The sequence below is a fragment of the Mus caroli genome, unplaced genomic scaffold (genome assembly GCF_978045245.1).
Source record: "Mus caroli unplaced genomic scaffold, Mus_caroli_1 scaffold_19, whole genome shotgun sequence".
Classification (NCBI taxonomy): domain Eukaryota; kingdom Metazoa; phylum Chordata; class Mammalia; order Rodentia; family Muridae; genus Mus; species Mus caroli.
This window is the reverse complement of record NW_028227274.1, coordinates 41,491,868-41,504,645: the sequence shown is the minus strand read 5'-3', so window position 1 is coordinate 41,504,645 and position 12,778 is coordinate 41,491,868. Positions and strand designations below refer to the sequence as shown.

The following is a 12,778-nucleotide window of genomic DNA, read 5'->3' as shown; positions in this document are numbered from 1 at the left end:
ATGCTTTGCATGTGGTTGTTGTTGAAGGCATCTGATCTGTCATACAGCTAGAAAAGACAAAGCCATAGCGTGAATGAACCAAGGCTTGGACCGTCTCTAAGGGGCCACTGAGTGCTGTGAAGAAGGTTAGATGATGTGTATTGATGTCCATGTGAATCAGAAAGAAAGATTAACCATGTTAGGCTAGCTAGTCAGATGAGAACTCTGAGGATTCATCATAACTAAGGTATCAGCCACAGAAAGGTCTCAGAAAAATGTCTCAGAAAAAGGAGGAAGTATTAAGATCCCAGTGTACATTCAATAGCTGCATAAAATGTCAGCATGGCTGGAAGGCACAGAGGCAGGCAAAGAGGTGAGGCTGAAGAACGGGAAGGGTCAAGATCAACGTGGGGCCTTGTAAGATTCCAGGCCTTAGTTTTAATACAACTCAGCTAACTTTTCCTTTCTTCATCCCTTAGACTCTAGACTGCTGTTGTCTTTCTAACCTTTTTTTCATCCTTATGCCACTGAGAATAGAACTGGAGATCTTGTGCACACTAGGCAGGTGCTATGCCACACCCAGCCTGATCGTTTCACACTTCAAGTTCCTATTAGCTATATTGGTTGGTGTAGGAAGGACAGATCTGGACATGATGTAGGATGGACCAAATAAGAGGCAGGAAGAAATGAATTCTCTCATCAGCCTCAATAAGGGTTGATGTTAAGCTCATGCACCATGTTCATGATAGTGAGAGAGGGGTGGAAGAGAGGGGGGGAGGGGAAAGGAATGGGGAGACAGGGAGGAGGGAGACTCTAAGACTCTGGAGTCTCAGATTCCTCTTGGTTGGATGACAAGTGTCTGGGAAAAAGAAAAAAAACTTACAACATGTGATGAAAAATAATGTATTCATCTATCATGTGATGAATGGGTCTTATGTATAGACTCAACCCTAGGAATTAAAGATGGGTGAAAACATTTTACATCTTTGACATGTCTCACCTTTGCTCATTAATTTTCTTATTCTCAGTTTACATTCCCTCTGGTTGAAGAACATCAGTTTTTGAGACCAGGAATTAGTTGATACCTTAATTCTATTATCCAGTACATGCGGCACAGTCGTAGACATGTCAGAATGTGATCACCAAGCGCAGAATTAATGGCTGAACAATCACCTCAGTAATCTCATGGATGACAGTTTCCTGAATCAATTGTTTATGTCTGTATACAGATACAGGCCAAGGAATTGTGGCACATTTATTGTTTTATGGTATAGCACAATCATATAATATAATGCAATATAATATTATTATAGGTATATGCAGTACCACTGAAGTACACACAGGGGTACACATCACATATGTAGGTGCCACTGTTATTCCAGGCTCATCTGGATCTCTATCATTCATTAACGCTGACATTTCAAGAGGATAGCGAGAGAACATATCTCACCTCCTTTCTTTGACAGTAGGGTTTCTCGATCTGACACTACTAAAACAGACCATCAGATCATCCTTAAGTCTTTGGAGTGGAAGGATGCCTCCTGCCATGTAGGATATTGAGCTTCTCTTTTGACTTAGACCCAGCAGATGCCATCGGTACACATCCTCAGTTATGACAGTAAGAAATATTTACCCAATTAGGTTCTGGTGATAGGTACACAAATTTGCTACTATATTAAAATGTGAGGTGATTATGCATTAGAAAATAAGTATATGAACTAATTTGAAAAATTCTAAGACATTACCAAATGCACCCTGCCTCCAGGAGAGGGTGGAAATTACCTTCAGTAGAGCTCTACTTTTTTAGAGAGGAGACTTGATTTCCAAGTTGAAATATTTTTTTTACATCTTCTCTTTTTTTGTTCCCACATTGCCTTATAAAACCTTCTATATATGTTATCATTCTAGTAGACTTCTAAGTGAAGGGCCAGTTCACTGTTTTAGTCCCTGCAAAGGGTGGTCATTAAATAACAAGATTACTGTTCATCCCAATACACGTGGGGACCAAAAGCCTGAAGGTTGCCAAGAGGAATTGTGAAGACTTATTTCCAAACAGTTGTCTATGGAAAGCTTTGTTGTTCCAGTGTGTGGGATGTGGTTGCATGGGCTTTTATACATTCTTGATTACTGTGCTATTTCATTACTAAAGTTTCATCCCCCAGCTTATCAGCTTACTTCTGAGAAGTTAGGTTAAATTGTACTCTCTCCTGTCATTTGTGAATTGGTAAATCATGTTCTGTGAGGAAATTCCAACTCCAAGGAGGGCTAAGGCAAGGGAAGACAAGAAAGACCAACAAAAAGCATGTGGTTGTCTGCTATTGCACAGTCAGCTTTAGCCATTTTTATTGTGCAAATAATCAACAAAAATATCAATCAGTCCAAAGGGTTGGCAAGGGTAGTCACCTCACTAGTTCTAGGACAATACTGCTCTCTTTACACATCTCTTATCAATTCACAGTTCCTCAGGGCCCAAAGCAATCTGGCCAAGTCCAGAGGCAGTGCAGTGGAATACACACCTCTCATCTTGGCTAGGCCTCTGCATGGGGTAAGAGGGGGTGGGCTGTTAGTGGCCTGTTACTGTGACGAGATTCCAGAGAAAACCAATTAAATCCAAGATAATCTCATTCATGCTCATGCTTGCAGAAATTCTTGATCGTGGTCACAGCTGGCTCCTTGTTTTGGGACAGCAGGGAGCAAGGCATGCTCTGCTTTATCATGCACTAGTGCTTCATCATGGAAGTAGCAGAAGTTGGAACAAAGTGGCTTACCCTGTGGCAGCTGGAAAGTAAAGAAAAGAAAGCAGTCAAGGTCCTGATACCCTAAGGGGATGGCCGGTGCCCTGACTGCCTTCCACAAAACCCTACCTCGTAAAGGGTCTCCAGTTCCCATCAGCTATACAGGCTGATAACCAAGCCTGTATAGCATGTGTTTCTTGGGAAGTCGCATAAGATCTAAACCAAAACAGTCAGAGAATACTCTGTTCAAAAGTATTATCCATGACAATAATTTCCCACCACAAGTCTGGATCAGCTTTGGAACATGCAGAAACCCTATAGATGAGATAACGTTAATATGTGCTATTTCCATTTACTGGGACCTAACAAATGTTTTCATAGAAAGTGGTGTTTTGTTTGGTGAGCATTTTCTCTACAACCTAACATCTAGTTTGCTTGTTTTTCTCCATTTTATTCAGAGAATCCGTGACCTAGAAGATAAAACAGACATCCAAAAGCGACAGATAAAGGACCTAGAAGAAAAGGTATTCATTAAACTCAGTATATCCTTTGTTTAATCTTAAGGTGGTGCTGATCTTGCCTCTGTACTCTGCCTTTCTTCTTGGCTCCTGTGTCTGGAACAGGCAGATGTAGGTACAGAGAGAGCAGTGCCCACCTTTAGCTGAACACCAGGATTTGGGGCAAGGTTGTCCCATCAGCAACCTTGGAATTTTTGCTATGTGTGATTTTGATTCCTTTCTCAACCCTTCTCATCTTAATTTCCAATACTTTTAAAGCTTACTTTAATTTGCTTTTTCTTTCAAAGATATTTTAGTACCTTAAAATTTTTTCCCATTATTTATAAAAACTCCTTTCATCTCCGGGCTTCAGCAATTAGTTCAGAAACCTCGACTGATAGCAATAAGTGTGCCTGCCATTTTCCACTGTAGTTAGAAAGAGAAATTTCTTCCAAGAGAGTCTATACTTGGGCAAAAATAAATAATGGTACTCTAAACCAGGAACATGGAAAGATTGTGTGTTGATGGAAGAGAAATGGCTCAGTCTTGCACGAAGACCTGTCCTACCTGATAGACGAGGAGCATTCTGCTGGGAATGTAGAAAGCATGGAGAGGGTCTTTCCTATATACCTTTCTCCCTGTCTGGAAGGAACTACCCAAACCCCCGGAATTGAAATAGGCTGTTTGGTAGCAGCTTCCATGGGATTCAAGAAGACAGCAGCAAACAGTCTGCCATTCCCGAGACTATGAGAACTGTGTGCCTCCCAAAATGCATGAGTAGTGTGGTTCATATATGTGAGTCAGAAAGGTCAGTGCGATCACCCCCAAGAAGCTGTATCACCCCCAAGGGGAGGATTACTTCAGAAGCAGAGTAAGACTATTAGGGTTGCCACTAGCTGTCAACATTTAATAAGAATGTTGCACAGTCATTTTGTTCTATAATATTTATAGACCCAAACTTCTTAGACATTTGTGACAATGAAGTGATGTATCAATTGGTATTGAATATTGTCTTAAGGTTGCGAACTGAGCTACTTAAATAACAAGCCAGGTGGCTCTTGAGAGGAGGAAGAATGGGAGATGAGGCTCACACTGGGTGTCCTGCTCCCTTGGCCTCAATCCCTCTTGCCCTCCAGCCTAAAACAGCTAAGAGTCCTTTGTGGCAGCACACTCTTCCTTTTTGAAAGCCTATGCAGATTGCACACAGTGTCCCTGCTGGGCTATGGTGGCTCTTTTCTATGTATTACAGTTGGTGAGAATCAGAAGTTATCAACAAACCAAGCAAACATCCTCAACTGTGCACAGCAGTTCACGTACACAGTGTACTTCCTCTGTTGTTATTTCCATGGCTTCATATAGGTATTCCATGAGGGAGACACAGCAGATGTTATGACCCCTTTTATTTATGTAATAAGCAATGCATCAAAGGAAGGAAACATCTTGCCCAAGATTATATAAGCAGTCTAAAGAAAATAGTGTGGCCAACTCTAGGTCCCGCTGCACTGAAGGAACTAAGAATGTTGAAACAGTCATCTCTTCACGCTCAGCTCAACCTTCTCCTTGAAGGAACAGCGAGAAGCCTCCCATTCACCCTCACTCTCCAGTCTTATTGTTCTGTGTGTATTTTCAAGAATACTCTTTAAAAGGCAGGCTTGGGCTCTTATCTCAGCCCTCATGAGGTAGAGGCAGGAAGATCTTTGTGAGTTTAAGGCTATCCTAGTCTACAAAGTGAGTTCCAGGACAGCCAGGGAAGTTATATAAATAATCCCTGTCTCAAAAGACCAAACCAAAAAACCAAAACAGGATGAAAACCATAAAGGAAATTCCTTTTAAAAGGACAAAGTTTCATTTACTAGAACAAGTCATGAACTTATAAATACAAAATATCAGCATGATTTATAAATAATAACATAAGTAAATAGAAAAATAAGTAAAAAATCATCAATGCATAGCTTTCAGCATATTATTCTTATAACTTAGTTGTAATAATGTTGCAAAAACATTATAGGAGGTGCCAATGATGGCATTATGCAAATAGTCCTATTCCAACACGCTGTATTCATAGAACATTCCTAGCATGGCATAATGGACAAGTAGACCACCAAGGGAATCCGCATTTGAAAACATTCCTGGCCTATAACATTTCATAATTAATACATTGTTGATTTTATTTCAGAACTTCATAAGCATGAATTTATTCATCTAATCTTCTACTTTCTAGTGAAGAATTTTGGTAAAGAGATCAAATTAGACTATTTACTAGTCACATATGAAGAGCTCTGTTGCAAAATGAGGACAGCTGGAATATCACTCTTTCATTATCTAAAATACCCGTTGATATAGAAGTAACTTCCATATAAGTAGGAGGAACGTGCTTTCAAAATTGTATAGAATATCCCAATTTGTACTTGTTATTCCTGTTTAATTCCAAATAGTGTCCCATCTTCTCAGGTGTGTTCTACTCAGGGTGATCCACCACACAACTCCTTAATATTCTTCCTGCTGGGTCATGGTCTCAAAATCTGTCACATTAACTAAGGGCTTTACAAGCATAGATCTCTAGTTATATTTTTGAAGTACCTTCCCATCCCTGTAAAAGAAATAACATACACAGTAAAGTACAACTCAGGATATCTGGACTCTGGCTCTCTGTGTACCCAAGAATGTATGAAGTTAGATTTCTAATTACCACTCTGTGCTTACTTTTTATCATCTATAAAATTTGGAGCCAAATACCAAGGGCAATTACCTGTGAGACTCCCTTGCCATTAACCCTAAAGTGTATGTACGAGAGTTAGAGACACGGCTTTGGCAACAGGTGAATGATTGTGTAGTGTTTGCAATGAGGCAATGTGGCAAAGCTGAGGCTTTGTGCTACTTGGATGGCTGAGACAAGTTCACATTTACATAATCTCCTTCTTTTTCTTCTGCAGTTTCTGTTTCTATTCTTGTTCTTCTCTCTTGCCTTCATTCTATGGCCTTGATGTCAAGGTGCCTCTTAAAGGTAAGATTCCATTTATCCCAACAATAAGGCTCTAGGAGGTGGTGATAAGGACTATGTTACATGTTGTTATTGCATCGTGATTGTTTTCCCCCAAAACTAAATGGTTTAGCCAATCATAAAATGGAAAGTGGGTCCAATCCAGTTGGCTGTTTTTTAAAACTTAAAGTCACATGGTGTAAAATGGATGTGTTCCCTTTAATCTTATTACCCTGAGAAGTTGCAGTGTCTATGAATCTTAGTGTTCTCATTGTGGCTGTCCATCACACAGAAGGTGTTGTGTCTCTATCTACCAACTGAGAAAAATATCACTGTCTCTTTAGTATTTCTCCAGCTTAAAAATGCTGATTCCAAGACTCAGATAAGTTGGTCATTACCACTATTACAACCCTGTCCCAATCTTTCCACATCAGAAGTCAGGAAGCAAGATAGTAAGTGAACTTGGATTTTGTTATGCAACGAGATCCTTTATAACACATCAATTCAAAGGGGGAAGTGAAGTCTTATGATGGCCACTGCCAAGCCCCTGTCAGGTGAGCACAGGCATCAACAATTCTAGCTCACGGTTCTTGCTGCTGAAAATAACACACCAAAGCCTTATCATGGGCTTCCTGAATGAGACCACTTGAGCTCAAAACAGTTGATCGAAGGTGGGAATGAAAGAGAGCAGAGATTGGTCTGCACTTCACAGCAAGGCAGACTGTTCTGGTGCCCAGTCAACAATGGAAACTACAGATCTGAAAACTACTGCTTACAAAGGGGTTCCCCTGCCACTCTAAATATACCCTCTATGGACCACTTTTGACTATGATTAACTCATGAAGTTACATTATCCAGAGTTCCTTTCTAGGCTTCATATTAGTTGTTGGTTTTTTTTTTCATAAAAAGCAGAAAAAAAATAGAAGAGACACACTTTCCCTCCCCATGAATGTTAACTTCACTGAGTCCCTGCATAACACACAGCTAAGAAGGCTTTAGCATGACCTGACCTTAGGAGAGTCAAAGAAAAAGGCTCAGAAAGTTTATGCTCTTTGATTATCAACCCTCTGGCTTTATTTCTTCTTCTAAAAGATTTTTCCTTATAGTTTGAAAACTATTCATTTTCTGGCAATAATTTTGCCCATACCCTGAGGAGACTGAGCCTCGTAAATAGAGGGAGAACATGACATGTAAAGGAAGAAGGATGAGGAAGCAGGATGTAGTAAGGCGGTAATGGGGCCAGAGTGTCCGAAAACAGTTCCTCCTCAAAATAAGCAGAGGATATGCAATAAATAAAGAGCTAGATGGGTGGTGGTGGCGCACGCCTTTAATCCTAGCACTCGGGAGGCAGAGGCAGGCGGATTTCTGAGTTTGAGGCCAGTCTGGTCTACAAAGTGAGTTCCAGGTCAGCCAGGGCTACACAGAGAAACCCTGTCTCAAAAAAAAAAAAAAAAAATAAATCAATCAATCAATAGCCAATGCTACATATTAACTTAGAAAAGACAAACAGACAAATACAGGTGGAAAGAAAGGGACCTCCAGCATCACTAGCACTCACACTGTCATGTCCTGCCAGTTAGTCTGAGCAACAATACTTGCAATCCTCACCAACCACTCTACAAGGTATCACTTTTATGCCTGTTTTATGATCAGAAAACTGGCATCAGGTGCCTGTCTGCTAACACACAGTTGGACTTGGTGGAGTAGGGTCTGCACTCACGTGCTTCACCCTATGGGCAGATTTAACGAGCAAAAGCAGGGCGACTCTAGTTCATCTTGAAGGACCTGCACATCCATTCACACAGGCACAGCCTCTACTGCTGTCACGCAGCCATTGGCTTGTGAAATCATGCTGTGTCATCTCCATGGTTTTTGCTAAGTTTTTGGAAGTTTCTTAGGAATGTTCAAGATTGGATGTGTGCTTCCAAAAGGCAAACAACTGAAGTTTAATCATTCATTCTCTCTGAAACGAAAGACTAATGTGAAAATACAATAGCAAATGAATGGGACAATAACCCTGGTCAGTGTAAAATGTATCCAGAGAATGTGAGAGTGGTTTTTAGTTACAGCTGAGAATTACAGAAGTCATAGTATGAATTCTTCTGCCATTGAATGTAAATGTGACAAGAGACAATGTATTAAATTTACATAAGCCCTTAAGTGTTTTCCTTCAGTTTGGTGATGTGTTGAGAGAATTAAGTAATGTCACGCATGAAAAGTACTTAACAAATTGCCAGCAAAATAATTAAATAATTTCCCATTCTTTCTACTTTTAAAGTTTGTTTTTACATCTGTTTACTTTCTTATACAAATAATGAAAGTATAACTTTCAGTATTTCCAAGCAGATCATACCCTAAATCCAAACAGAAAGTTACTTCTTTTCAAAAAATAATCGTATCTGAATTAATTTATGAAAATACAACACTACTAAAAACTAAGTGATGTTATCTATGCCTACAAAGCATCTATATAAGGATAGGAGGGGGGAGAGTGACCAGATTGTTCATAGATAATAAAAGCACACTAAAGGTGATTTTGTATATTTTGAGTCAAAATATATTGTTCATAAACATAAATTTACATATGAATATATGTAATGTTTAAAACAAAGTGATTCATATTCATGCATGTTTTCTTTGAGCAGTACTATAAGTGAAATCATATATATATATATATATATATATATGATTTCATATATATATATGATTTCAGTCTCTAGCTCCAGCCAAAAAGGGGATGTGATGGGGGTTCAAAGCCATATTTTAATACTAATAACAGCCCTGTGAAGTAAATGCTAATTTTCTTGTTACACTTTATTATTTTTTGGGTGTACATCCCATTTAAAACAAACAAAAAAACTTCCCAATACTGGGTGATTTATGAATATTAATGAGTTCTTTTTCACAGCATGAAGGTTAAAAAGTCTTCATCAAAGCATTGGCATGGTCTGTATCTGGTGAAGTCTTGGTCTCTGCTTCAAAGATGACAGACAGACTGTTGTACGTTCTGTAAGAGACAGTATGTCCGGCCCCATACAAGAGAGGAAATAGAAGGCAAAAAGAACCTACTTCATTCCCTTGGCCATTTTATGGGAAAATAATCCAGCCCATGAAGATATTACCTCCCTTGTCAGTAGAAAATCTCAAAGAAACTTCTACCGTCTGGTTTCAATCAGTTTTCATTCAGCCTTGTATATTTCCACATCCAAACTCCCATGGATCAATTACTTAACAAACCTCCATGGCATTTTCTTTTTCAGTAAAACAGAGATAATGATGGCTATCCTTTGTTAAATATCACATGAATGTATTGTATGATAACTGATTTGAGCTAAGGAAATGGAAAGTGTGAGAGTAATCCCTAGGTCTCCAAATGGTGTGATTGGTTAAACAGTGGTGCCTTTGGGATATACAGGCTTTGGCCGATGCTAGCTGCTTGAAGAGAGGCAGTTTGCTTTGAGGGTGTGGTCCTGGGTAGGTCAACCATGCTCTACTGGAAAGCCACTATGCAAGAGCAGAACAAACTGGACTCAGTGGGTTTAAAAGGACACCTGAGAATGAATGTTGTTGAGGTAAGACTAGGAATTGAGGGATGAAAATGAACATTGTCGAAATATATTATGTGAAATTCTTTAGGAGTCAATAAAAAAAAAATCTTTAAAGATGCTAAAGTCCCAAATCAGAAATGCCATGCTCTTGATTCAGAGCCTAGTGGCATGTAGGATTTTACAGTCATAGCAGCAGCTTGTGTGTCTCATGAAGGAAGGGATGCCCAGCACTCGTAAGTACTTGCTCAGAAGAACCCCTGTGACCCACATTGTGATTCTAGATAACTGAAATCATTCTGGTTTAATGAAGCTGTCCTCACAATAGCAATAACAAATTCCTTTAAAGATACCCCTTAATTTGTAGAACTTCAAAAGACTAGGCAATTACTTATACACTAACTGGTTTGAAAACTAACATGTGTTAACTACATCTACAAGTGCTATCTGGCTAACTGTGAAGGGTTACTGTATGGTAGTACTAGTCTCAGCCTGTCTGAGAACCAACCTTCTCCACTGTTGTTCTTGGTCTGGCTCCCATCAGTGGCGCTACAGCCTGCAGCCTCTTGCCTAGGTTATCCTTCGTTGAAGCATAAGCAGAGATAATGACCCTTCTGCCCCCATTTTGACTCTGTCATTCCACTACAATTCTCTCCTTTTAAAAAATAAGGGAAGAGAAAGAATTATGTATACAGAAAGCCAGTCTTCTCCTGGGTACACATCACCAGTCTCTTTATGCCTCTTGGAAACACCCCCCCCACCAGTGTATTCTCTTTTATTTGTCTATTTTTGTATTCACTCATGTGTGTACATTCCTTCCATTTTTGATGAGGCAAAGTCTCTCTCTGTCTATCTATCTATCATCTATATCTATCTATCTATCTATCTATCTATCTATCTATCTATCTATCTATCTATCTATCTATCTATCTATCTGACTGTCTGTCTATCTATCTATCTATCTATCTATCTATCTATCTATCTATCTATCTATCTATGTATATCTCTATCTCCTGCTACTGCTGCTGCTGTTCTATGTATTCCAGACTGTTCTATGTATCTGTGAGATTCCAGATAATTCTGCTTCCATCTCCCATATCATATCATGAGTATTAGGGTTGCATGTAGGAGCCACAACATTCAGTTTTTTTTTTATGGGTTTATGGACTCCTAACTCAGCTCATCAGGTTTATGCAGCAAGTACTCTTACCTACCCACTTGTCTTCACTGACCTTCCTCTCCCATCATAATCTCACCTCCCCTCATTCATTGTATATCTTCCCCGGAGTCTACTCTCTGACTATCCATCTCTGTCCTTATCTAACTGAGACATTAGAGCAAAATGTTCCCACAAAAACACATTACAAATATGTCTAACTTGTACTTACAGCAGGATTTTTTTTCTGCTTCCTATGCCTCTATGTGGTGATATGAAAACATGATTGGTCTATATATCTTTTCTATCAATTTATATCTTGGTCTACATTTCTAGGGCAATAGCATAGTCTTTCCATAGAAATGGTATCTTCATTTTTTTATTTAGATGAAAAGATTGCTTCTTAGAAAAGCTGAATAACTTGATACTACAACAAACAAAGGAAGGCTTTTCTCCATCCATGTCATTAAGTAAAGCAGGGCAGGCTGCCCTCTTGTGACTTCTCTGGCTTTCATTGGAATACAGAACCTTATAAAGGAGAATTATATTCAAGTGGAAATACAGACAGCAGCACTTAATTAGGAAAAGCCCCGTGGCCACAGCTCAGTATCAGGGACATCTCAGCCAGTAAAGAAGTCTTCCTGCAGAGTCCTCAGGCGGTTCTTCTAGCATGAGGAAACATGCTAGCAGTTATAACTATAGAAGAGAAAGTGTGACTTAAAAGTAGGTCACAAAAAGTTGTAGGTGAAGTAGCTTTTAAAATAATATCTGGCAATAATGATAATAGCTAACATATTTGGTTTGGTTCTCATGCCAGACACTAAGCAAAACCTGGCCTTGTATAAGAGTTTGCTTTTCTTCTGGTTAGCTGTTAGTACAAATGATGGCTGATAAGTTCTTTTCCTCTATCTTATAGAAAAATCAAGAACTCGGATCATACCCTCAGAAGGCAAATGCTTTTAAACCTTCAAAGATGGCAAAATTGTTTACACCGATGTAAGGGAAATCAAAAGCTAAGAGTTACCCTGTAGCCAAGACTGTGCTTTAAAGCCATTATTCAAGGTTTCTTACTTGACAGTTTATAATGACCCTGTTGAAAATTCTACATTATATGCTGCATTTAATGAAACATGTGTATGTCAAACCAGAAGAAGAGAACTATAAACATATATTGTGTGAAGAAGAATTTCAGCCGTGGAACCAGTTTCAGCAGATCAAGAGAAGATGTGTCTTGGGCATGGAACCAAAGTTACAATGAAACATTCAACTCCTGCTGTGCAGGGGGGTGTCATTTTAATGTAACACCACACCCCATGGAAACACTATTCCTGAAAATAAACATCATTTTAAAAAAACAAAACAAACAAAAGTGAAAAAAAAAAAAAAAACCCAAGGGTGGGCGGGTAATGAAGCACGAGGAATAATACCTATGAGGAACTATTTACAATAAAATGTTTCCTTTGAAAAGTCTGGTTTCTTACTACAGGGATTTCCTTTACTGTCTTTATGATTGTTTTAAACTCAGGAACAGAGACATCTGTGATGAGGAGGGAAGAAAAATGCTCTCCATTTTGTTTCTCCAAAAGGTGGAGTTGGGGATGAGAAGTGGAACCCCGTTACGCTACAAGCAACCGAGCCAAGGTACTCTGGGGAGTGTAACATGGAATGGAATTGGAAATCTCTGCTTCCTCGCTTCGTATCACACACCTGCATTTCTCTACCATGGATGGACTGGTCTCATCCGTATTGAAAGTGGTGATTACACTTTCAACTTCTGATTACACTCAGAAGTCACAAACTCCCCGACTTAGCTCTGTCAAGATCTATAGGGAACTAGGCCCAGAGAGCAATTCTGCATCCTCCAGTTTCAAGTTGAAATTGCCTGC

The 12,778-nt window shown here is 39.3% G+C and overlaps 1 protein-coding gene across 4 annotated transcripts in view; it reads left to right on the top strand.

Annotated features, from left to right (window-relative positions):
- Positions 1-12,362, top strand: part of Jakmip2 (janus kinase and microtubule interacting protein 2) — a 167,599-nt gene extending 155,237 nt beyond the window's left edge. For 3 of the 4 annotated variants that reach the window (XM_029472123.2, XM_021150580.3, XM_085833729.1), the window contains 3 exons: positions 3,173-3,238; positions 6,145-6,215; positions 11,809-12,362. In XM_029472123.2, coding sequence (XP_029327983.1) covers positions 3,173-3,238; positions 6,145-6,195 — 117 coding nt within the window. In that variant the 3' untranslated portion in view covers positions 6,196-6,215; positions 11,809-12,362. The remainder of the gene's footprint in view (positions 1-3,172; positions 3,239-6,144; positions 6,216-11,808) is intronic. The other variant, XM_085833730.1, reaches the window with a different exon arrangement.
- The last annotated feature ends 416 nt before the right edge of the window (positions 12,363-12,778 follow it).